General features: G+C 34.8%; 1 protein-coding gene and 1 pseudogene across 2 annotated transcripts; one reads left to right on the forward strand and one right to left on the reverse strand.

The window, feature by feature from the left end:
• The first annotated feature begins 2,149 nt into the window (after positions 1–2,149).
• LOC132168934 (uncharacterized protein At2g34460, chloroplastic-like) lies at positions 2,150–9,131 on the forward strand (annotated as a pseudogene). The gene is made up of 11 exons (XR_015912682.1): positions 2,150–2,229; positions 3,427–3,681; positions 3,778–3,939; positions 4,119–4,173; positions 4,898–5,041; positions 5,125–5,220; positions 5,308–5,423; positions 5,556–5,679; positions 6,836–6,949; positions 7,994–8,074; positions 8,984–9,131. The product of XR_015912682.1 is annotated as an uncharacterized protein At2g34460, chloroplastic-like (transcript).
• Positions 9,132–17,776: 8,645 nt separating this feature from the next.
• LOC132169324 (uncharacterized) lies at positions 17,777–26,818 on the reverse strand. Its single transcript, XM_088512144.1, has 6 exons — positions 26,796–26,818; positions 24,623–24,636; positions 19,696–19,992; positions 19,412–19,561; positions 18,479–18,918; positions 17,777–18,391 (listed from the first exon to the last, which is right to left on the reverse strand). The coding sequence occupies exons 1-6, from the start codon at positions 26,816–26,818 to the stop codon at positions 17,777–17,779; spliced, it is 1,539 nt and encodes a 512-aa protein (XP_088368270.1).
• Positions 26,819–27,417: the final 599 nt, after the last annotated feature.

Raw genomic sequence — 27,417 nt, forward strand, 5'->3', positions numbered from 1 at the left:
TACCTTTCTTACCATGGAGAGTCGGAGCAGCTGCATGATTTTCTTTCTTTGGAGCAGCTTTGAATTTCCAACAGTTTGGTCTAATGTGACCAACAATCCCACAATGATGGCATGTAGGAAAAAACTTACCTTGAGTTTGTTTAACTGAAGGAGTCTTAGAAAAATTAGCCTTGGTTTCTTTAACATTCACAGGCTCAACATTCAAGGACTCATTAGAAACATGTGAAGTAGATGCACCAACATTATCAACAATCATACTAGGCTTGTTAGGAACAAATTCTTTAGTACAAAGAAAACTTTTCAAATTATCATTACAGAAATTTCGTGAGAGTTTCTTAGAAACATTCAATTCATTCTCAAGTGATAAAGACTTTTCAACAAGCACAGAAATCTTAGATTTCAAATAATCAATCAAGATATGTGATTTAGACAAATCATTCGCCAAAGATTCTTTATCAGATTTCAAAGAATCAATTAGGACATGTGATTCAGACAATTCATTAACAATAGATTCATTCACATGTTTAAGATCTTGAAAATCCCCCAAACAATTTGTGTATTGATGTCTCAAAAGAGTCAATTTTTCCAACAAATTGTTGAAGGAGTTTATAAGATCATATTCCCCTTTAAAAGTATTCATAGCAAACAGGAGTCAACAGATCTCACTCAAGAATTTAATCCAAACAGAGTGAACCCGCTCTGATACCAATTGAAAAACGCTATGCCGACTCCAAAAACTTGTTTATCACAATTTATGCGGAATTAATATTATGAAGCAATAAACAATTCAATCACCCAAAATATATAAAGCAATAAAGAGGCAGACACAGATATTTTGGTTACGAAGAGAAAACCTTTTAGAAACCGATCTAAAAGTAAAACCTTTCCGGGGTAGCCAAAGCCAGGAAATCACTATCAAAAGATTATCCAAAGATTACAGACACTAGGAACACTTACAACCCTTTGCAAGACCTTGGCTCTGTAAGATCGACAAGCCTACAACTCGTCTCCTTGCTCACAATCTTCTTCAACGTGATTCTCCTTTACCGGACCCTTCCAATAGACTTCTCAACCGTAGATTTATCAAAGGAATAACTAAAACTCTAAGAGATTCAATTTAACGCTCACCACATATGATCTCTTTTAGCACAGCCTCTGACGAACTCTCTGGGGGTGAAAATTCGTACCTCTCTTCTATAATGATGTATATATACTCCCGACAAAACCCTAGACCTAATCCACTTAAAATCACGTTTTTGGGCCTAAAACTTACGGGGTGTCCGGACATGTTAATGGGCGGTCCGGACACGGCTTTGCGGAGTAAGATTTTAGTTTCTGGAAATGAGGTCCGGACCCGGGGAATTGCGGTTCGGACCCGGCCTGTCCAGTCTTGATCGACAGCTCCGATCGATGGGCGTTTGAGGTCCGATTGAGCTGAAATTTTGCAGGGACGTTCATAACACATGACTCTACATTATGAACGGTGGAGATTGGATTCTGAGCACTCTATATCAGTGTTTGAGCCCGTAAATAATAGATTCTACATTTTGGAACTGAATTAAGCCAACACAAGAACTAACAGCATGTCTATCATGTGAGGCATAGTGACAATGAAGTAACCAATTGACTTGCGAAGGAAGCACTTTCTCTTAGGGATGAACGTGTTCTCTTAAAGGAGGTTTCCCAATACAAGTATGTCTTCAAAAAAAACAAAAAAAACACAAAGAAGACCCGATCCATATTAGAATCTCATTGGGCCAACCAAGTTTGCCCAACCCATCTTCAAGGGCTTCCATGTCAGCAGAGTAGTTTCGAAATTGCCTCCTTTAAGCAACTTTAATACATTACATATGTGGACTTTTCTTTTTTACTTTTGTTTTGTTTAATTCCACGGTTTCTTGAAAGTGACAGTTAGTGTTGTGTGGAACAGGATCCTCTCCATTTCTTAATTTAGTGCATTTTGAAAAGTATTGCATTTAATGCATTACCATTATTAAAACTTTTAGACAACATTACCCTTCAAAATGCACTAAATAGAGGAAATGGAGGAATTTTAAAATTGAGAGGATCCTTTTCCGTGTTTGTGTGGTCTATATTTACTTCTCTACTTCATATATATCAGCAACACCAATTACTACTAGAACTCTCTCTCTCTCTCTCTGGAACGCAATGGAATGTTGTTCTATCCGAGTATCGTCGCCCGTGTGTTCCTCTGTTCTCAACCTTCAGGTAACCTCCACACCCAAATAAAAAAAAAAAAAAAAATGATGAAATTTCTTATTCTTTTGTTATGTTTAAGGGTCTCTCACTTCTCATGAAGGTGCAAAACTAAAAATTAAAAAAAAAAAAAAAAAAAAAAAGAGCAGTCTTTATGGTAAACTACTCGGTTAGAGGAAAAGTTTATGAAAACGTAAGAAAAAATAGCTTGTGTGTGAAAAACAAAGCTAATAAGTGTGCACTATGTTCAAGTGTATACGGTAATAATGGTAATGTTGAAATTATTGAAGGATGATGGGTGAACTGAAATGGGTATGTTTTATCATCTGGTATTGTGTCAGAAAGAGTTGGGCAAATTAGAAACAATCTTAAAAATATCAACATTGTCATTTTTTTTTAAATTAGTTTGTGGTCTTCCGGTGTGTAATTTTTACACGGTTATGTCGACCGGACACAAATCATGTTTGCTGCAATGTTCAACTGTTTTTCCTTTTGCACGGAGCCTGAGATTATTACTGATTTAATCTTCACATTTCAAGGATATGTGTTCGGAAATTATCATGTTCAGTTCAATTTATACCCAACTTTATGCTACCCAAATACTATTTTAAGGAATCTCTTAATTTGTGACTGATAATATGAATATCCATAATCATCCCAATTTGTTAAGTTCCGGAACAACTCCTAATAAATTTTAATCAAGAACATATTGTCTCTCTTAAATATGCGTGTGTGTGTGTTGCTAATGTATATCCAAATTGTTCTTTCAATATTTTGCCCAATTATGTCCGTAATTTGCTGTTACCTTGGCCTGGGCATTCATCCATTTCTAATTTTTTTTCGGAGTTTGTCACCATGTCCACGATTCCTTGGAAAATTACAGATGAATTGAAGCCAAAATACTTTTCATGACATTTAGAGTCTGTTTTGGTTTGCGATTTGAAAATGTGCAATTTGAAAAAGTTGTTTTCAAAAACACAGTTAAGCGTTTGGCAACAATTGCAGTTTGGCCTTTAAAATGGCAACAAGCACATCATTAATGAGAATGAGAAACGTACTGATGTTTATATCTGGCTTCTACACTTTAGTTTATATCACTAAACTAAAGTTTACTGCATCATTATAGTTGTTGAGCTTGATTTTTTCCATTCCGCGTCTTCAAATTCGTGATTGGTTTAACTTGCATGGCTCAATCAATTAAAACTGCAGGGCTCTTCATCCCCATTTGGTAGAAAATTTTCGTGCAAATCTTTGCATCCTTGGTTCCTGTCCTGTCCACTTCCTAAACCGTTTCTTCAACTTAATGACAGACCACAGTAGTTTGTTTCCCGAAAAAGCTTAGCTTCTCTCTCTTCAAGAACAAAGAGCAGATCCATATCAGCAGAAGCTGCTAAGCAGAGTTGGGACTTCGGCAGATTTTTGAAAACTTAATATTTTTTCAATGGACCCCCATCTCCTGCTAAGGTTAGACATGGTGTCTATTATAATTGTGATCGCATCTAACATGGAAAGCTTATCTTGCCCTTACTAACAAGAATTAAATATTTTGGAATTGTGAAGTTCTTTGAATTTCTGATTGAGAAACTATCCAGTCCATCACCTAGTAAACCAGAAAAGGCCATGGATACTTCCGGTATTATCCTGGTAGCTGGAGCTACTGGTGGTGTGGGTAGAAGAGTAGTTGACATCTTACGGAAGAAAGGATTTCCAGTCCGAGTATTGGTATTTCTGCTTTTACCTTCCTAATGTATTTGTAATGCATGCTTACCTGAAAGAGCTGCAAGCCCGTGTAGCATTATTCAAGGAAACAATTTTCCATATTCTCTTAAAACTTTTTGTGTACAATACTGCCTATTAACTTGTTCGATGTATATACCCACTCTCATATGAAAAATTCTCAGGTCAGAAATGAAGAGAAGGCAAGAAGGATGTTGGGCGGGCCCAGATATTGACTTGGTGAGCTAGCTACCATTTAAATTCATACTTTGATGAAATTGTTGCATTAAATTTCTCTTTCCAACTGATTAATTTTATGCATTCGTCAAAATTATTGTGTTGAAATGTTATGTTTGGGTGAATTCCTGAATAGAGTAATATGATCGACAACTTTAGTTTTCTGGCTGCCATTTATTGATAATCAGGTCAACTCATAATGGGTCTGGAGGATATATGTTTTCTGTGCAAGTATGGTGGGAATGGACTTCCAAATTTTGGGTTTATTTCCACCTTCTCTGTTAGTAAAATTATTCATGTCCATCCAGATTATGTACTTCGATGTAAAATTTCTTCTGGAGTTTTTGAATTCATATCCGGTCCTGATATACTTAGATATCTAATTGTGCTACTTTTCCTTTGACTGAAAAAAAAAATGATCTTTTTAAAATTTTGATATTTGATACTCTCAAGTATTTCAGTAGAGTTTCATAATCTAATATCTTACCAAGATGTTTCTAGTATATTGCTTAACATGAAATTGCAATGACAATTAGAGCCTTTCGGCCTTATTGTATGTAATGAGCATTTTATATGAAAACTTGATTTTTTTTTATTCTTTACTTTGGAATTTGTAAATACACTTATCTTGGTTTGTGTTCTGGCCTTTGGAATGAGTTAATTTGTAAATACACTTTCTTATATGAAGGAAAGAAAACTCATGAATTTGGTTTTCAGAATTTCTCAGTCCCAGAGGATGTTTCTGCGGGGCTTGGAGCTTCGCCTTAAAGGTGATGGTCGCAGGTATAAACTTGTCATTCGCACTAACCGCAATTGGGACACTGTTGGTTATGCAGCAAGCTTCGACACCATAGCAGACCAATGGCAGTCAGTGAGTGACATTATAAACCCCTTGACCAAATAGTTGCATTTAATAATCACAATTCACAAGCTGATGTGCCCTTTCCCACCCAGATACGCTTGCCATTTTCTTCTTTGAGGCCTATATTTCTAGCGCAAACTGTATCAGATGCCCCACCTTTTGACCCAACCAGTGTTATATCATTGCAGGCATGTTTCTGGTTAATCACTGTTTGTCTATTTTGTGCTGCATGGTTATCCACCTTGTTTCTGACCAACATATCCAAATTACTGCAGCTCATGTTCAGCAAGTTTGAGTATGATGGGAAATTGAATCCAACTTTTGTGGAAGGTGCGTTTCAGCTTCCACTATCAAGCATTCGGACATATATAAAGGATCCTATATGTTCTAGGTTTAACAATTCTTTCCATTTGGGTATCTTTTTTTTATTAAAACTGTTATTATTATATATACACACTTTAATCTAATTGGTCTGCTAGGTGCATTTTCTGCCCTAGATAATTCATCTGTTTGTCTTCTGTAGGTTTGTACATGTGAGTTCAGCAGGAGTTACACGACCTGAAAGGCCTGGACTTGATCTGAGTAAACAACCTCCTGCTGTCCGCTTAAACAAGGAATTGGGTTTTATTCTCACATTCAAGTTGAAGGTTTAAAACTAAAACCTGCAAGCTGTTTAATAAGGATATAATTATTTTAGTTGCAGCTCACTGGATTAATGCACTTATGGAGAACGCCATGCTGCTGCTAAGAAATTGCCAGCAGACTTTCAAAAGTTGGATTATTGAGTGAACTACCTGAAATTATGGTACGTGGGCTGATGGGTTGAGCCTTTTTATAGTTTTACCCAATTGACTTATTGTCATAAAATATAAAGAAGATAGAAATATTAATTACTTTATTTAAGTTTAGTAGATATTCTTACTCAAATGTGCATCTACCGAAAAAAAAAAAAAAAAAAAAAAAAAAAAAAAGGATTGGGAATTGATCACTTTTATGAACACATTCATAGACAATCAAGACTGAATATATCACTAAAACAATGGAGGTTGACATCTGCTGCACTAATTGACAAGATTGCACTTTTAATCATTTAAATGAAAGATGGTTAGACTGATGCATGTTGAAACAGTATATGCTTTATCAAGTGAGTGAATCAAATTTGCGATCATATAGGTCATTGACAATTAAAATTTTCTATGTCATTGACTTGTTCTTCCCAAACTGAAGTGATAGGATAAACTAGTGGATCAATGCATTGCAAGAAAGGCTTGAGACATTCATTGTCATTCTGTACTATTAGAGTTGACAAAATGCTTCCTAGAAAGTGAATTGAACATGTCTAGATGGGAAAGAAAGTAATATCTAAGATAGCATTCTCAGTTATGTATAGTTTCTATGATGCAAATCAGTATAAAAATGTGTCTTAGAGAAGCACCACTATAAGTAAAATAAGAAAATTACATCTAACCAACAATAAATATACTAACTCAAACTTGGTACAAATATTGACAAATCAAACTGAAATGGAAAAGAAACACAATTTAGATATACATAGAAAGTTGTCTTAAACCACCTTATGCCAGTTCTGTGATGTTTGACTATAATTGGTTAGTTACATAAATAAATAAGTTTGTGAGTAAAGAGTAAATGAAATAAATAAAATGCAAGAGAAGATGTTAAATTCAAATTAGCTTGATGTCATGTCTTCTCCTAGTACCTTAAGCTATACTTTTTTTTTCTTTATCTGTAAGGCATAGATCCAAAATGCTCTTCATTTTCTTACATAGGCCAATTCTGCAATAGGGGGAGGATGAATTACGTGAAAGTGGAATGCCATATGCAATCGTTAGGCCGTGTGCATCAACTGAGGAGCCTGCAGGAGCCAAACTCATTTTTGACCAGGGAGACAATATAACAGTACGACATTTTAAATTATATCTCAGTTTTTACTAATTAATGTTAGATATATCCAACATGAGGGTTCTATAAGCTGAACTTGCTTTTGAACTGAGTTTTTGGATTGTTTGTTAGGCCTCCAAGGCTCCAATTTCTTATGACAATAATTTTTGCCTATGTAATTGTTAGTTCTTGTGTTGGCTTAATTCAGTTCCAAAATGCAGAGGCTACTGTTTACGAGCTCAAACACTGATATAGAATGCTCAGAATCCAATCTCCACCGTTCATAATGTAGATTCATGTGTTATGAACGTCCCTGCAAAATTTCAGCTCAATCGGACCACAAACGCCCATCGATCGGGGCTGTTGATCAAGACTGGACAGCATTTCCAGAATGCTGTTTCACCCATGTCCGGACATGCCTTCCCCGGGTCCGGACCTCATTTCCAGAAACTCAAATTTTGCTCCGCAAAGCCGTGTCCGGACAGCCCATTAACATGTCCGGACACCCCGTAAGTTTGAGGCCCAAAAACGTGATTTTAAGTGATTTAAGTCTAGGGTTTTGTCGGGGGTATATATACATCATTATAGAAGATAGAAGTACGAATTTTCACCCCCAGAGAGTTCGTGTGAGGCTGTGCTTGAGTGATTATTTTGTTGTGAGCCAAATTGATTCCTCTTAGAGGATTTTTGTTAGTATTGATTGTGTGCTTAATTGAAGTCTATCGGAAGGGTTCGATAAAGGAGAATCACGTTGAAGAAGATTGTGAGCGTGGAGACAAGTTGGAGGCTTGTCGATCTTACAGAGTCAAGGTCTTGCAAAGGGTTGTAAGTGTTCCTAGTGTCTGTAATCTCTAGATAATCTTTTGATAGTGATTTCCTGGGTTTGGCTGCCCCGGAGAGGTTTTACTTTTAGAACGTTTTCTAAAAGGTTTCCTCTTCGTCACCAAAATCTTTGTGTGTGATTGTTCATATTTTGGTGATTGTTTGCTTTGATAAATATCCGTTAATTCCGCATAAAATTGTGATATTTATCTGTTTATAGTTTTTCAGTAATAAATATAGGGTAAGATCTCAAGGGAAGAGGTTGCTCGTATATGTGTTGCTGCTTTGGAAAGCACATATGCTTGTGATAAGACGTTTGAGGTAATACTCCTGCTTCCCTTTTTTTGGCATAGTATCAACTTTCTAGTGATAGACATCTTAGTTTGTATTGTTTGAGGTGATTCTGAATAAAGCATTAGCATGTAGCATATTGATAAAGATCAAATTTTACTTAGGATGCTTGCAGTTTTTTATGCAATCCAACTCAAAGAACCACATTTTAATACATAAATAAAATCTGAATTTTTAACTTATATGAAGTTTTTGTAAAAATCTGAGTTTTTTACAAATTAATAGGAGTGCTTGTTTGTAAGCCCCTTTAGAGATAGGGGAGTGCTGCTTCTGATTCTATTTTATCACTACTTTGCGCAACCTTTATAATCGCAATTGCTGATTCCAACATTGATGTTGGAGAACAGGTTGCAAATTCTTTTACATGATATGGATTTCAAGCTCAAAGGGTCTTGTTATCCATCCTTTGATAATCTTCCTTCTGTCCTTTAATATTTGAATGACTCGCGGTGAATTTCATCGTCCTAACATAAATGATAAAATCTTTTGGAGGGTGCACTATTGCACTCTGTTGGAAAATTGAGGAACGGTTGCCAAAAATGTTTAAAAATAGTGTGCAGATCATTTTGTCAACACAAAAAGTTGGAAATCCTTTTGCAATTAGATGATCACTTTAGATTTTTCCACTACGAGTAGATAAGGCAAGTGCTAACTATTTACATGGAACTTCTTCTTGAGTTGATTAAAAGCTTGACTGACTATACCATGAACTGAAAGTGGGAGAATATGTAAACTTGTCATCCTTCCTTAGTACTCTTGAGCTTATCAAATTTTACTGTTGAACATATTGGTGTCCAAGATATGCTTTTGGACATATCCCCTTTCTTATTGGAGTTTTGGACATTATCAAGTTATCGTGTCCTTTTGTGTCGTCTGTAGGTTAAAAGTGTGATTCCATTTAGTGAGCCTTGCGCAGTAGACCCCTAAAACCCGCCTCCAGAGAAGGACTACGATGTATATTTCAAAAACTTAAAAAGAGGGCATTACAGGAAAAGAAATCCTGGAACAAAGTCCTGTTTCAGTCTGATGCTGAAGCAAGGTGATTATATATTTATTTATTATGTACAGTCTCCGAACAAAATCTTAGTAAGGATTTGAGAAGAAAATCTTTGTGCTTGTTCCCATGTTAATTGACCCAGTAAAGCAGATTGAGGAACTCTTTTACTAACTACGGTTGATGCAGATATATACATCCCTTGGGAGAAAGCGGAGGAGAGGTTTATGAAGAAACATATATATAAGCATGGAAAGGAAATATAATGTTCTTGAGCTTTGCATTCAATTGATGTCTATGTATAGATGAATCAAAAAAGAAGATTGTTGAAAATAACAACTCACATAAAAAAGGTTAACGATTGTACATTTTCTTTTCATGTTTGTATGCTTATGTTTTTTGAGAAAAATAAATGGAAGTGAACATGTTTACCACTCATTGTTTTACTAGCAATATTAGGACACTTTCTGTAATATATATATTAAGACATATTCTTGTAGAGCGGCAATTATTTACTTGACCTGTGAACCTGGCATGAACTTAACATGAAATTAGCGAGTTAAAGTTCATGGGTCTAACATATTTAATTAAATGGGTCAGGTTAGGTTTGTCTTATATAGGTTTATATGTTTCAATACAACCTAAATTTGACATGCAAGATATAGTGCTAACAATTTTTTACACGACTTTAAAATTAATGGTTTAAGTTTGAGGGGTTTGACATGTTTATCTAAATGGATCAGATTAGAGTTTACGTATGTAATTTTATTTCCATGATTTAATATGACTTGAAGCTGATGTGCGAAGATCAATTATCAACCCTACATTAGTGTTATGTTCCTAGGCCTTCTGATTGACTTGGACCATGTCTGCATTTTTATCTCAGAGCCAGTTTTTGACATCTCTTTCTCTGGTTTAACCCTAAAAGCCAGCATGGCGACTCAGTTTCCAATGAATTAGGAACCAATCTAAAAAACCTATAAACGACTCCTAACAACACCTAGAAGGGGGTTGAATAGGTGTATGCAAATAATACGCGAAATTAAAATATTAAACAATTAATCAATCATTCACCAAAATCTGTAAAGCAGTGACACAGATATTTTGGTTACGAAAAGGAAACTATTTAGAAAACTCTCTAAAATGTAAAACCTTTTCGGGGCAGCTAAACCCAGGAAATTACTAAATCAATAAAAGAATACGGATTACAAGAAGTCTACACTTACAAAAACCTTTGCAATTGACACTCTCTTGCATAAGACAAGTGACCCACTTGACTTCTACCGCAATAGTCATTTCCAAAAACAGTTGGAACAATCCTTCTACATGATCTCCCTTCACTGAAACTCCGGTTGACTTTACTTCAACAATAACCAAGTATGATCAAACGATCACTCTAAGAGAGAGACTAAACGCTCTATATCAAGGACTCTCCTAGCACAAAACTACAAATTCTTGATGTAGAATTCGTGCATATACCTCTCTGTATAGTTTCATATATATAGCCTATAGACCCCTAGTCTAATTACAATACAAACTCTGTTGAGAATAGACTTACCAGCTACGGAGCGTTCAGACGGGTAGTAAGTTCGTTCGGACGAGAACTAATTTCTACGTAAAATCTACTTAAAAACACTAGGCGTCTAGACGGGGAGAATGTGTCCGGACGGAGCTAGGTTAAAATCGCTAACTCTAGTTCTCTGGCACGGTGTGTCTGGACGGCTTACAGATGAGATTGCAGACAAGGCTCTTGGGTTTTTCTTGTTCAACCATCTCATCCGAATGGTCTGCAAACGGAGTTGTAGACGAAGCTCTCTGGAAATCAATTTCAACTGTTTACTCATTCACGCACTGCACACTTAAACCGAATATGTTAACCACAAGTATTTTGTTCACTCGAATCCAGCCAAGACAAAAATAAAACTAACACTAATGTTACCGTCAAAGAGTTTCCTTTATGGAACAAATTGTACGGTTGTAGTTGATGTTTTTCCTTTAATATTTTTTCTCAATATAGAGAAGAAATATACGGCTTGAGTAACTCATGTTTTTTAGTAGCTCTTTGTCATTTCTAAACCATATTTGTTATTTTTCTCAAATATTATTTGCTCAACATACTGGTCTAGGTTTCTTTTTCAGCCACATAAACGTAGGCTTTTTTAGCAAAAGATGTTGATGGGGCAGGTGATCAAAATTTGAAGTGTAAGTGAAACAAATTAAGAGGAAGGCAAATTGTTAAAAGGAGTCAAGCGTTTTTGAACAAGGAAGACTGTGGAAAGTAGGGGTGTCACGGTTACGGTTAGCGGTTTGTGGTTGTTGGCAAAAACCGCTATCCGTAACTGCCTTAGCTGTTATTAGATTTCACTAACAGCAACCGCTGGTTAGCGGTAAGTGAAATAGGTAACCGCCCGCTAACCGCTTTTTCAAAATTAGGTTTTTTTTGGGCTTTTTTTTTTTTTTTTTGGCTTTTTGGGCTTTTTTGGCATTTTTGGGATTTGTTTTTTTTTATCACTATAGCATTTTTTACCCTCATTTGTTTTTTGTATTTTTAGTGTCTTCTTGAGCCCAATTGTTATAAAAAGAACCCATATTGAAAATCAAAAATATTTGACTCCAAATTTACATTTACTTGTACTAAATTCCTTAAATATTAAAACATAATCGTTTAACTTAAAAAAAATAAAAAAATAAATAAAAATCAACACAACATATAAAAAAACTATCTTAGATCTAAGAATCTAAGATAATGTGATATATGTTTTCTAAGTGTAAAGTATCTAATAAATAATAATGCTTTGATTCAATTGTGGTTATAAGTAACACATTGTTTAATTCAATTGTGATTATCATTGTATATGAATAATATGAATCATATGATTAACTTTTAGACTTATGACTTATGTCATATTATATATGTATTGTTTGTTATTATATAATCATACGATTTAATGATCAATTTATCATGTGATATAATCATATCAATTATAGTGATAATATATAAATTACTAAAATTATAATGATAATACATTAATACTTTAATTGTGGTTATAAATAACACATTGTTTGATCCAATGTCAATTGCTTAATTTGATATTATACGAATCATATTATCATTGTGCATTAATAATATAATTAACTTAAATAAAGTATTTGAATTGTCATTGAATCATATGATTAAGTATTAATCTTATACATGTATATTATTCATATGCATATATGCATAATTATAATTTATAACATATATAGACTTATAAGTTTATAACATACATTGGAACTAAGTCTTTAGATACTTAATTGTTGTATTAGTATGAACTGGTATATATACTTATGAGTTATGTCATATTATATATGTATAATTTGCTATTATATAATCAACTCATTTAATGATCATTTGATTATGTGATATAATCATATAAACTATAGTGATAATATATTAATACTCAAATTGTGATTTAATTATCTAAAAAAAAAAATGTGTGATTTAATGATCGATTATGTTATATGTATAAATATTATTATAATTATAATTATAAATGAAAAACGTTATGCCGACTCCAAAAACTTGTTTATCACAATTTATGCGGAATTAATATTATGAAGCAATAAACAATTCAATCACCCAAAATATATAAAGCAATAAAGAGGCAGACACAAATATTTTGGTGACGAAGAGGAAACCTTTTAGAAACCGATCTAAAAGTAAAACCTCTCCGGGGCAGCCAAACCCAGGAAATCACTATCAAAAGATTATCCAGAGATTACAGACACTAGGAACACTTACAACCCTTTGCAAGACCTTGGCTCTGTAAGATCGACAAGCCTACAACTCGTCTCTTTGCTCACAATCTTCTTCAACGTGATTCTCCTTTACCGGACCCTTCCGATAGACTTCTCAACCGTAAATTTATCAAAGGAATAACTAAAACTCTAAGAGATTCAATTTAACGCTCACCACATATGATCTCTCTTAGCACAGCCTCCGACGAACTCTCTGGGGGTGAAAATTCGTACTTCTCTCTTCTATAATGATGTATATATACCTTCGACAAAACCCTAGACCTAACCCACTTAAAATCATGTTTTTGGGCCTAAAACTTACGGGGTGTCCGGACATGTTAATGGGTGGTCCGGACACGGCTTTGCGGAGCAAGATTTTAGTTTCTGGAAATGAGGTCCGGACCCGAGGAATTGCGGTCCGGACCCGGCCTGTCCAGTCTTGATCAACAGCTCCTATCGATAGGTGTTTGTGGTCCGATTGAGCTGAAATTTTGCAGGGACGTTCATAACACATGAATCTACATTATGAACGGTGGAGATTGGATTCTGAGCATTCTATATCAGTGTTTGAGCCCGTAAACAGTAGCATCTGCATTTTGGAACTGAATTAAGCCAACACAAGAATTAACAAACTCCCCCTTTGGCAATTCAGTGACAAAACCAAAATGTCGAGCCAATCCCATCATCTCCCCATATTTACTCCCCCTTTTTGTCACAGAATGACAAAAGGTCTTCATGTTTCCTAAAACATTTCACAAAATACATCAAGGCATATGTGGAACAAGAAGACATAAATAAAACTCATGATAAAAAAATGACGTAGAATGCGTGATCATAAAGAAACATCAGCAAAACTCCCCCTCAATGTATGACTCAATTAACAACAAGAAACTGGAAATGCAAAGCATGTTTCTCCCCCTCAAAAGTTAAATGAACACACATTATAACACATCAATGACTCATGTATTGCACAATGAATATCCAAACATGCTCCAAATATGCAAAATATACATGAGACTAAAAATGGCAAGAAACTCATATTGCTTAACCCAAGCAAAGAAAAATGTTCCATTCATCCGATGCTTGTGTGGTGTATGGGTAAGCCATCCAAAGAGAAAAATTTTCAACTTACAAAATGAGGAGAAAGTTTCACCACCATGAGGTTTTGACAAGTATATCAAATCAAAAGTCAAACCTTATCATACTAGGGCCTAGCCACTCTCATCCTATACATTTCTCTTTGTAAAACAATTTGCACAAGTTTGACACTGTGAAATAAATTCCTTTTGGAATATGATCTTTTGATTTTATTTGTTTCACTATTTTGTTTATTTTTCTCTTTGAGAAAGTGTCCTTAAACTTTTGGTGTTTATCACAAAAGAGAAAGCAGGAATTTTTAAGTCCTAGGTTCAACTAGCATATGGTCAATTTGAAAAATATGACTAGTCAAAAACCTCATATGGTTACCTAACAGACCTCACAAATAAAGTGAAACAAAACCTCAATTTAAGCTTAACTGTGCACAAAAGATAAAGCATAGGCAAAATGTACCACATAAGCTCAGGCTTTAGGTAACCACAAAAACAAGTCCATTGACACAAATTTTCATCTCATGCATATTAAGAACATTCCAAGACGTAAGGAATTAAATCCATAAAAAGCAACATGAGAAATTAATGGACTATCTAGGTGCATAAGACAAAAGAAAGAAAAGGAAACAATCAAAGTAACATATTTTTGTCTTTTTGAAATTTTTCACAAAAGAAATGCACACAAAAGAAAACAAATGCAAAACAAAGAAAAATGCAATGCAAAACAAAACAACATGCTTGAATTGAGATTACAACAGGCAAGACATGAATGTCCTTTAGCATTAAACTTTCATCACATCTTATAGGTCCCACTACAAAATAATGATTTGGTTTAATAACTACTTCTAGGTCTTCACAAGACATTACACATTCCTGAACATTTGATTAGCAAGTAGACAAAAATCTTGGTGGTCCGCACACAACATCTCATCTATAAGCTTTTCAAAGATCATGATATATGAATTTCTTGAAAAATCCTTTATGAATATGCCTCAAAACATGAATCTCAAAACAATCATGTATATACTTTTCATACAGAAAGTGTAACAACAAAAACAATGCAGTGCATAAACAATAAAGCAAAAACAAAAAAAAATGCAAAGCAATGAAAAATAACACGCTCTAGGATATTCAAAAATAAGCAAAACAATCAATCCTAGGCATGTTATTGACTCACCTAACTTTAGGTGAGATCACAACCACTCCCCCTCAATGGGTGAATGGTATAATCTTTCCTAACCCAAACCTTCTTGAATAAAGGTGTAGAGACGTGAACCTTTTCAAACTTGTCTACTCTAGACACACCTCCCATCATCATTACCAAACCCTCATAATCTTTCCTAGAAACATAATTTTTATTTTTTTGCACATGAGATTTCAATTTAAAACAGTTGGGTCGAATGTGACCAACTTTTCCACAATGATGACAAGTAGGGATAAACCTTTTAGGAGGTAGATTCCTAGGAGGATGGACGACTCTATATTTGGGGTAAGATACATAAGGTTCAATATGAATTTTCTTAACTTTCTTACCTTGTGAGGTCGAGGCAGCTTCTGTTTTTCTTTTAACCACAGAGTCTTCTACTTTTTCTGATTTAACAAATATTATCTCGGAAGTAGAATCATTGTTAGAAGACAAAGCAACATGACAATCAAAACTTAACTCAAATTTATCACAATCAGAATTCTGAGTATGTAACATATTCCCAAGAGAATTGCTAGAGAATTTTTCCAGTTGAGTTTCTGACTCTTTTAATTTATACTCTAACAAATCAACTTTAGAACCTAAAACAGAATTTTCAGATTTTAAAGAATCAATTAAAACATGTGATTCAGACAATTTAGTAACAGTAGATTCATTCACATGTTTAAGATCTTGAAATTCCCCCAAACAATTTGTGTATTGATGTCTCAAAAGAGTGAATTTTTCCAACAAATTGTTGAAGGAGTTTATAAGATCATATTCCCCTTGAGAAGTATTCATAGCAAACAGGAGTCAACAGATCTCACTCAAGAATTTAATCCAAACAGAGTGAACCCGCTTTGATACCAATTGAAAAACGTTATGCCGACTCCAAAAACTTGTTTATCACAATTTATGCGGAATTAATATTATGAAGCAATAAACAATTCAATCATCCAAAATATATAAAGCAATAAAGAGGCAGACACAAATATTTTGGTGACGAAGAGGAAACCTTTTAGAAACCGATCTAAAAGTAAAACCTCTCCGGGGCAGCCAAACCCAGGAAATCACTATCAAAAGATTATCCAGAGATTACAGACACTAGGAACACTTACAACCCTTTGCAAGACCTTGGTTCTGTAAGATCGACAAGCCTATAACTCGTCTCCTTGCTCACAATCTTCTTCAACGTGATTCTCCTTTACCGGACCCTTCCGATAGACTTCTCAACCGTAAATTTATCAAAAGAATAACTAAAACTCTAAGAGATTCAATTTAACGCTCACCACATATGATTTCTCTTAGCACAGCCTCCGACGAACTCTCTGGGGGTGAAAATTCGTACTTCTCTCTTATATAATGATGTATATATACCCTCGACAAAACCCTAGACCTAACCCACTTAAAATCATGTTTTTGGGCCTAAAACTTACGGGGTGTCCGGACATGTTAATGGGCGGTCCAGACACGGCTTTGCGGAGCAAGATTTTAGTTTCTGGAAATGAGGTCCGGACCCGGGGAATTGCGGTCCGGACCCGGCCTGTCCAGTCTTGATTAACAGCTCCGATCGATAGGCGTTTGTGGTCCGATTGAGCTGAAATTTTGCAGGGACGTTTATAACACATGAATCTACATTATGAACGGTGGAGATTGGATTCTGAGCATTCTATATCAGTGTTTGAGCCCGTAAACAGTAGCATCTGCATTTTGGAACTGAATTAAGCCAACACAAGAACTAACAATAAAAATATATTATATAAAAATGTGGTTAGCGGTTACGGTTAATAAACCCAATAACCTTTAACCGCTAACCGCTAAGCGATTATAACGGTTAGGCAATTAGCGATTAATACAGTTAAGCGGTTAGCGGTTATAGCGGTTAAACCGCCCGCATTGATACCCATAGTGGAAAGACTTTAATTTGAATTGATGTTCTTCTAAATCGTTTCCATCAAGACTTCAAATTGATCTTCATTGATTAGAACTAACATTATTTTTATTTTCATTTTGCATTGTAGTTTTCTCTATAAACGCACAGTGGGTTGATTATAGTCAAGCTACCAATTAGTAAGAACTTCCCTTTTCTAAACCGATGATTCGTACTATATATATATATATACTTCTATTTTGATATCAGCACATATAGAATAAAATAATTAAAGGTATTAAAAATACTAATAATTAAATCTCTTTCGGGAGATTAGCGCTACATGCATCTACGAGGCAGCAAGAATGATATTTCTATTTCACCATATATGAAAAAGAAAAAAAAAATGATCATTTATAAATGGTACATTTGGGCTACTCTTCATCAAACTCGATCTTCTAGAAGGGGACGTGTTCTATTCAGTATTCACACATCCTAATTTTAATTCTAGTCAGTCTATAATTAAATAGAGCCATTTTTTGACCTCCAAATGTCACATTAAAAATGTCTCCAACTCATTGTTTTTTTTGTAGTATGAATACAATAGAATTATGAATTTATTGATTTTCATTTCAATCCGTTCATTGGACTTCCTTGTTCAACATCCCTTGAACCTACGACAGTTTTTCTTCCTTTTCGTTTGACTTTCGTTTCATATTTTCTTCTGATGAACTCCCCATTTGGCATCTACCACGTACTAGAAAAGTCTACGTTTATATGGCCTAAAAAGAAATCTAGACTGGTATGTTGAGAGGAATGTATCAACCCAAAGTTTACAATGTAGAAGAAAAAACGAAATAACTGGGATACTAGCTGAAGTGATTACGACAACCGGAGCCCATGCATTTGCATTGCTATACACCAAAAAGCAAGTTGCGCTAAAGGCTACCATCATGCCTGCCATAGAGATGAAGAGTGTTGCAAGTCCAAACAACAACTTTGAAGGTAATGACTTGAAGAAATCGTCTTCTGTGTAACGTGATGTGAGAATTGACAAAAAAATTACTATTGAAGTGGAAGAGGAACACAGTGCTATTGCATCTGATATGAAGAATACCATAAACCAAGTACTTCTCAAAAAAATAGGAGTGCCTGTTTCTTGATAGTTACCACCTGGTACAGTGAAGGCTGCAGCAAAAATCACAGTGGCAATCAATGTTGCCACGAGCATTGAATAGTTTGATGTGTCCTTCATCCACGTTTCTCCATCTTTTTGCAAATCTGTATGTGCCTCTATAAATATCTCCTTAGGTGTTTGACCATTTGAATTCTTCTGGTTCAAGTATGATGGCGGTACAATCTTTTCTATCTCCTACAGTTGGCTAGGTATAAATTGATAGGTAACACGTGAACCATTATATATGCAAAAAGAATAAAATAAAATAATATTATCACTTACCTTAAACCACAACAACTCTCGTTGCATTTGAAGGGCCGCTCCTGATACGATACTTAGTCGATCTGAACTAGGCAATTGTCCAGCTAAATGCAACATGTTCTCATTGGTTTCCGAAGTAAGAAAGGATCCAATGGTATCCTTGTTAGTACCTATCTCATATATTAGATTGAACACACTCTCTTGCCGATATACAATAGCAATGTGAAATAAAGTCATGTTTTTTTCGTCTTTTTGCCATAGAAGGTCAGGATAAGAGCGTGTAAGTATAATTAAAAATTCAACATTTCCAACTTTTGCAGCTTCAAAAATTAAAGTCATATGATAGCGAAGCAAGTTTGATGAGAACTGTTTGTCTGGAACTCCAAGCATTTTCCAAAGGTCTTCAACTAATTGATGGGCTAATGTCTTCATCGAAGCTTTGTTACATATCCCTCTGAACCCTATGGTTGAAAATAGAATCTATTCAGAAATCAAAGATGGTTTGGTAATAAAGAAATATTAAAACTACATAATTATTTTACAAATATAAATAATGAGAAATGATATTGAAAGTTTTATAAAATAAAAATGCAAAGATAACTAAACCATTAGATGCGGCGGCTACTTGGGTCCTAATTGTTGACTTCTCAAGATATGTTTTGTCTTTGCATAACCCGACCTTAAGTCTCTTCTATTTTTGAATTTAAGTAAAAAGAAATGGTAGATTGGGACATTTCAAATAGAATATAACTCTTGTCATAGAATTTAATTTTCCATAGTTTAGAAGTGGATATCATCTAAAGATTTAATGAAATCAAATAAAAGCATTTTCCCATGCCAATGTAATTCGAATGAAATTGTCAAAAAGTTGTGATTAATGTAATAAGCGAACTACTTGGGAAATGTAGTATATATCTCTGGAATTAAAGAAGTTTGGGTTGGAGACAAACTAACAGGAATTTAAGCGACTTTTCCAGATCGAAAGCTGACTTGTACTGCCAATTGCAAAAGTTTTCTTGGCCAACATTGACAAAGCTGTTGGCCCACATTCAGAATCGACATTTGCTATGTTTGGATCCATTTCCAAAATTTTCAATGCTATATCTGTCCATAAAAAGGCACATTAATTTGATGATTGTCAAAAGGTTAATTAAGAAATGCTTATAATATGGTCGCTAATATTGCAATAGAAGTTGTAACTCCATCATAACAAAGTTATAGTTAGATGTAGAGCTTACCAAAAAAATCAGAGGAAACAGCATAAAGAAGGAGCTCCGAGCGTTGATGAGCAGTCAACTGTTTAAGAGGAGTCACAGAGAATAGATAGGAGACCATATTTCTATGGCGTCCTAGCTCAACTGCATATTGAAGCGGTGTCCTTTCATCGCAATCATCAATCAATAGCGGGTTATTGTTGATTTTCACCAGCTGCTCAGCAATTCTCACTATTCCTGATTGAGCTGCAAAGTGAAGGGCCGTAGCTCCTTGTTTGGTTCTCAACTCCAAGTCTTCCGGAGTCATCAGTTTCAACAATTCTTTTATAAAAGTGGTTTGTTGTGCAACCACGGCTTCGTGAAGTGCCGTCCCTTCTTCTTTCGACACGTTAGCCCGAACACAATGTGGGTATTTCTCAAGAAAAGCCTTAGCAGCCGGCCAATCACCTTTTATGGCAGCATGAAGGAGGGGACCACACTGGGCACGATTTTCATCTATTATTCTTTCCCCTGGAATTTTATTTTTACAAAAAAAAAAAAAAAAAAAAAAACAGAACGTATTAATTACAACTTGTGGTGAAAAATCATGCATTCCACTTGGATGCATGCTAAGATGTTGGAAGAACTAATTTATCTCATAACCTTTCGTATCTGCAGCAAGTGAGATTCTGTCTTCTTCTTTTTCCTTTGTGTGTGCGTGTTGTTGTTTTGTTTAATTATTATTTTGGGTTCTTAACCGAAAATTTTGGTCTATTTCAAAATGAAGTTTTTGCAAGGTGGAATTGGAATGGAAAGGATAATTAATAACATGGAACAAACGCATTCGAAATCGTAAAAGTTTTCCCTATGATATTCGAAAACTGTCACAAGTCTATATATGACTGCATTCTGCATATGACGAGAGAGAAAAAAAAAAGGGGGAGATCGAGCGCTTACTCCTTGAGCTTGGCACCTCTGACACAATCTGCTCCAGTTCATCTTGTGATGAGCTATTTTCTTGGGCTTCGTCAAATTTTGGCGCAGGTAATAACCTAGGTGCATCCCAGTTAGCCAAATCTTGTAGAAGAGAGCTTAAAGAAGGCTGAATTTTAACGAAAAGCGGCCACAGAGCCTCAAGGCTAGCATCTCCTGCATTAGCTATTTCTTGTTGAATAAAAGATGCTCCCTGATCCAAGTGTGTAGGAAATGATGGAAAGGAAGAGGGTATTTGTTGATTGGTAGATTCTCCAGAAGAAGCCCTTTGAGGATGACTCGTTGATGGATTGTTGATAGCACCTTCTTCCATGTTTTTTTGTTGTTTCTTTGGAAATAAAATGAGATAGAAAATAAATTAATTAATACATAATCAATCTGATAATATGAATAAAAATACATATAAAATTCCTAATTGGGTGAATAGATGAAGAGTGACGGATACAAAAAATTCTCTACATTGGAATAATTTATTATAATGATGATTTATAATGGTATAATTGTGTTCAAACACTAAAGACCTAGCTAGCTCCAATATGAAGCTTATGGGTGCTTGGTATTGATTAAATCAGGGAGCGCGAGATATTTTCAACAACAAAAACATGTAAATTTATAGGAAAAATTGAGATATTTTCTAGTTGAAGATTTAGACAGAAAGAGTGAGGGAGAGAAATGATTTCGATTGAAGACGTTGGGTAAGTTTTCAATATTTCTTGCTCAGTATGCTTTTCAAATTTCTTTCCATCATGAACTTCAACGATGCAAACTGATAAATAGAGACGTCCCCAGTTGTCGTTTATTAGGATGTGATCTTTATCATGATTTGAGAGACAAGTTTAGAAGGAGAATCACACTCCAGTACTAATTAAGCTTGTTTTTCACAAAACTTTCTTCTAATAGATTTGCAAAGTAGTAAATTTCTATCAATTACCACCGTCACAGAAATTCCAAACTATTAATTATTATAGATTGCAGAGAGTATGATGTATGTTTATTTATTTTTTTAACTCAGAAGAATAATGATAATGAGAAAGAGATATTTGATAACAAGTAGTATTATGCAGAAGATTAGAGGTGCTTACTATTTGAATTCTGGCCCTTATTGAGCTTCAGAACCTGTTGAGGAATCAGAGGAAAGGGAGTTTCAATTCGATGCTTAACCTTGCTGGGGCCTTTAATTTGGCTATTTGGAAATGCCAGCCTCTTCTCGATTGTTATTCATAATATATTCTCTTTTATTCTCTTTATCAATAAAAATTATAAATTGTTCAAAAAAAAATATTCTCTTTATTCGAAAATAGTGGTTGTATTGAAAATAATAAATTCAATAGCATAGAGAACACGTGATTTTTAAAGATGATATTCTAATACTGATCCTGATCATCCTAAGCATGAGCCAATCAATGAAATAGATTCGTTTAATTATTATAATAGTATTTGAATAATATTATATCCAACTTTACCATCAAATCAATGTATAAATTGACTGATACTGCAGCTCAAAACCTCGTCCAATGGAACTCATCTTCCGGCCACCTTGTGATTTCAAAAATTTATTCACAACTTTGCTTAAAATAATCATCACTGTTTTGTCTTGTACGTTTAGATAGAGAAAACAAAGCATCAAATCTAAATAATTTTTTTAATCTTTTTAAGTCAATGATTTCTAGAATTTGTTTGTTTATGCAGTTTTCACCATGTGAAAATTATAATAGTACTTCAACAACCCAAATGTATATACACCCATAGATACCTTCAATTTTAAAATAAATAAATAAATAAAACTCAATGTGAACTTCTGACTTTCTACGTTGATCACAATGCGAAAGTCCGTAGTTCGAGGACTTCCCATGTGCATTTTCGTTTAAAACTTCATTCTATAAGCAAAATAAAATGGCCAACCTCACAAAGCATGAAATTTATTAAATTTATTTATGCTATTTAAAATCAACGATTTTTAATATTCATTAATTGTTTATAGAGCTTTCACAAATGGCTTAAGAATCCAAATGTCACGCCGAAAATATCTTGCCAATTAGGATCCAAATGCAATGGGGAGGAACTCCAAAAGTTCACATCTTGCAAATTAGGAAATGCCAACCCCTTCTCGGTTTAGGGGGGCATATATATATATTTGACATGTTCACATAAGATGAGGAAAAGAGAAGATTTGAACTAGTGATTTCTGCTTTATAAAGTGTAGTACACAGTCGATTTAACTACCCCTTATATAAAAAAAAAAACATGAAGAAAAAAAAATTAACCTCGTGATTCATAATTAATTAGAATATTTTTGGTATCGATATATGGTGAAAAGGGTGTTGTGCTAGAAATCTTAGAATATGTTTTGCATCTAATTTGCATATGAAACGGTTGGCAAAGTCCTCGAAATTTGTCTCTTGTCCCAAATATTTCTCTTTTTAAAAGGTCAAGTTGGTTAATTAGGTGAAACCCGGCCACTTGTCTCACTTTCTTTTCTTTCTTTTCTTTTCTTTTTTTATTAATTACTTTTATCAACTTTTAAAATCAGTCAACTAAATAAATATATCTTTTGAACTTTGTTTCCATATGAATTGTACATGCATTTCAAAAAGGATCTGGCACTTTTGGTTCTAATTTCAAAATATAATTAATTCAAAATAAATGTTTTTAAAATAAGGGATAAATGTAAAATTGGTCCATATAGTTGACCTAATTTATAAATCACTCTCTGTAGTTTAAAAAATAATTTATAAGTCCTTAGGGTAGGCCAAAATAACATTTTACTTCCTGAATTCATTTTCCGTTAAATGACTTAACGAAAACCGTTACTAATTAAGACGCATGTTCTTTTTTATTTATACTTTTAAGAAAATGACAAATAAGTTTTTTTCATGTCATTTTGAGGTTCTAGCACACACTCCACATCAAATTAAATAAACTTAATCCCTCTATAGTCTATATCTCCTGTGCTGCCGTCGTCTTCATCTTCCCCAACGATTCTTGCCATCGTATTCATCTTCGTCTTTATGCTGTCGTCTTCATCTTCCCCACCGATTCTTACATTCATTTCCAGGTGAGCTGTTGGGTTTCGTAGTACGACTGAAATCAAGGTAAAAGTAAAAAAGCTCCAAAGCAAGGTGGTTTACCGTCGTGACATTTCGGCGATTTCAATCGTACTATGAAACCCAACAGCTCACTTGGAGATGGACGCAAGAATTGGTGGGAAGATGAAGAAGACGGCATGAAGACGAAGATGAATTCGATGGCAAGAATCGCTGGGGAAGATGAAGACGACGGCAAGAATCATTGGAGAAGATGAAGACGACGGCGGCAGAGGGGATATAAACGGCGGCAGAGGGGATATAAAGGGATTAGGTTTATTTAATTTAACGTGAGTAGGACTGTAAATGAGCCGAGTCGAGCTGGATATAAGCAAACTCGGCTTGGCTCATTTAAGAAAATAATTAATCGAGCCGATCTCGAGTTCTCGCCGAGCTGAGAACCCTTGGCTCAAGACCGGCTCATTGGAAAAATCTTGTGCTCAAAATCGAGCTCAAGATCGATTAAAATTTGATTTCGAGCGAGCCGAGCCCTTGAATAGCTCAACTCGGCTCACACCTCGTTCTCATTAGGTAAGAACCTCCTCGTGCAAGCTCAAGCTTGGCTGATAAGCTAGCTTGAAAATTTTATTTTTAATAAATCAACTTTACTTTAAAAATTGATTTCTTTTCACCGTTTAAAATTCAAATGGTTCAACACCCAGGGCATTTTAGTTATTTACTCACAACCCATTAGGTAGCAAAGACTTAGACGGTTGGCTTGGAAAACGTTGGGCCATTCAATTTATAGAAGTGAGATGATATAGTGTTTGCTTCTTTTCTCGATGTGGGACAAGGAAAAGCGTCACAAGTATAACACGCCCAAACTCTATCCCTCTGTCTCGTTCTTTTCTCTCTCAACTTTGGTTCTCACTTCTCTCCCTCTCGCTCAACTTCACTTCTCAGCCCAACTCTCTCTCTTCTGTAATTTCACAATCTCCCTCTCGCTCAACTTCATTTCTCTTTTCACTCTCAATAAGTGTGTTGTAAGTGAGAAAAAAGAGCAAGTAACCATCAACCACCACAAATGCTCTCTTGGTCCCAACTGCCACTACAACGTTTAGAGTTTTTTAATGGTGTTGGGATGAAGATCAGCTTGCAAATCTTGCCCTCCTCCGTGATTGAGAAAAGCAAGCATTTTTTATGCTCTGGTCTAAGTTCTGCAGATATGGGAAGAAAAGAGGAAAGCCAGATTTAGTTGTTGGCAGATAAGGTTGAAGAAGGAATAAAAGAAGAAGAAAAGAAAAAGATGAAGTGTGCTGGACGTGGGAGACGAGGAATGAAAAAGAAGAAAATAAAATGGAAGAAAGAGTGAGTGGCATGGGGGAAGGTGGGGGAAGGTGGGGGAAAGTGGAAAGTTTTTTTTTTTTTTTTGGTCTGTCCTTCCAGGCAAGCGGGCAGCAATGGCTGACCACCTATGACAAAAATAATCAATTAAATATAAGCCCAAAATGACATAATTTTGACTAAGAAATGGTTTAAAAAATGGAATTAAAAAAAGTTGTTATTATATATGTATAATTATAATTTAGGGATAAATGTAAAATTGGTCAATTTGGTTGGCTTAAATTACAAATTCCATTATATAATTTGTTATTAAATAATCATATGATTTAATGATCAATAGATCATATGATATAACCATATAAATTCCAATGACAATACATTAATATTTCAATTGTGGTTATAAGTAACACATTGTTGAATTCAATGTTAATTACTTAATTTGATATTATACGAATGACATTATCATTGTACATGAATACTATGATTAAGTATTTGAATTGAATTATTATTGAATCATATGATTAAGTATTGATCTTATACATTGTTATTATTCAATATATATCTATAATTATAACTTATAACGTATGTCGACTTATAACATACATTGGAAGTTGGAACCAAGTTTCTAGATACTTAATTATTGTATTAGTATCAATTTGTATATTTTTTTTCTTTTTTTTATTGAAAGAGGGAAAAGGTTACAAGGGGGATCTTTTCAACTCTTGATCCGAATGGACAAGAGAATAGATGATCCTATGGGAATGCTTCCAAACACTAGGTGGGAAGCGGCCCATAAGTATCAATTTGTATATTTATGTCATATTATATATGTATAATTTGTTATTAGATAATCATATGATTTAATGATCAATTGATCATGCGATATAATCATGTAAATTATAATGACAATACATTAATACTTTAATTGTGGTTATAAATATCACATTGTGGAATCCAATGCTAATTACTTAATTTGATATTATACGAATGACATTTTCACTGTACACGAATTGAAAAACGCTATGTCGACTTCAAAAACTTGTTTATCACAATTTATGCAGAATTAATACTATGAAGCAATAAACAATTCAATCACCCAAAATATATAAAGCAATAAAGAGGCAGACACAAATATTTTGGTTACAAAGAGGAAATCTTTTAGAAACCGATCTAAAAGTAAAACCTCTCCGGGGCAGCCAAACCCAGGAAATCACTATCAAAAGATTATCCAGAGATTACAGACACTAGGAACACTTACAACCCTTTACAAGACCTTGGCTCTGTAAGATCGACAAGCCTACAACTCGTCTCCTTGCTCACAATCTTCTTCAACGTGATTCTCCTTTACCGGACCCTTCCGATAGACTTCTCAACCGTAGATTTATCAAAGGAATAACTAAAACTCTAAGAGATTCAATTAAACACTCACCACATATGATCTCTCTTAGCACAGCCTCAGACGAACTCTATGGGGGTGAAAATTCGTGCCTCTCTCTTCTATAATGATGTATATATACCCCCGACAAAACCCTAGACCTAACCCACTTAAAATCATGTTTTTGGGCCTAAAACTTACGGGGGGTCCGGACATGTTAATGGGCTGTCCGAACATGGCTTTGCGGAGCAATATTTTAGTTTATGGAATTGCGGTCCGGACCTGGGGAATTGCGGTCCGGACCCGGCCTGTCCAGTCTTGATCAACAGCTCCGATCGATGGGCGTTTGTGGTCCGATTGAGCTGAAATTTTGCAGGGACGTTCATAACACATGAATCTACATTATGAACGGTCGAGATTGGATTCTGAGCATTCTATATCAGTGTTTGAGTCTGTGAACAGTAGCCTCTGCATTTTGAAACTGAATTAAGCCAACACAAGAACTAACAAACTCCCCCTTTGGCAATTCAGTGACAAAACCAAAATGCCGAGCCAATCCCATCATTTCCCCATATTTACTCCCCCTTTTTGTCACAGAATGACAAAAGGTCTTCATATTTCCTGAAACACTTCACAAAATATATCAAGGCATATGTGGAACAGGAATACAAAAATAAAACTCATGATCACAAAAGAATGACGTAGAATGCAAGATCATGAACACACATCACCAAAAACTCCCCCTCAACATATGACTCAATAATCAACAAGAAGCTAAAAAATGCAAAATATGTTTCTCCCCCTCAAAAGTCAAATGACCACAAATGATAACACATCAATGACTCATGTATTGCACTATGAATATCCCAAACATGCTCCAAATATGCAAAATATACATGAGACTAGAAATGGCTAGAAACTCATATTGCTTAACCCAAGCCAAGAAAATGTTCAATTCAACCCATGCTTGTGTGGTGTGTGGGTAAGCCATCCAAAGAGAAAAATTTTCAATTTACAAAATGAGGAGAAAGT

The sequence above is a fragment of the Corylus avellana genome, chromosome 1, assembly GCF_965113065.1.
Source record: "Corylus avellana chromosome 1, dhCorAvel1.hap1.2, whole genome shotgun sequence".
Taxonomy (NCBI): domain Eukaryota; kingdom Viridiplantae; phylum Streptophyta; class Magnoliopsida; order Fagales; family Betulaceae; genus Corylus; species Corylus avellana.

Coding starts and splice junctions, on each gene's coding strand:
- LOC132169324 (XM_088512144.1), bottom strand. CDS start 26,818: ATGCTCAGAATCCAATCTCGACC. Junction 19,562..19,695: donor TGTTTCCTCTGATTTTTTTG/GTAAGCTCTACA, acceptor TTTTATGGACAG/ATATAGCATTGAAAATTTTG. Junction 18,392..18,478: donor GAGAGTTGTTGTGGTTTAAG/GTAAGTGATAAT, acceptor AGCCAACTGTAG/GAGATAGAAAAGATTGTACC.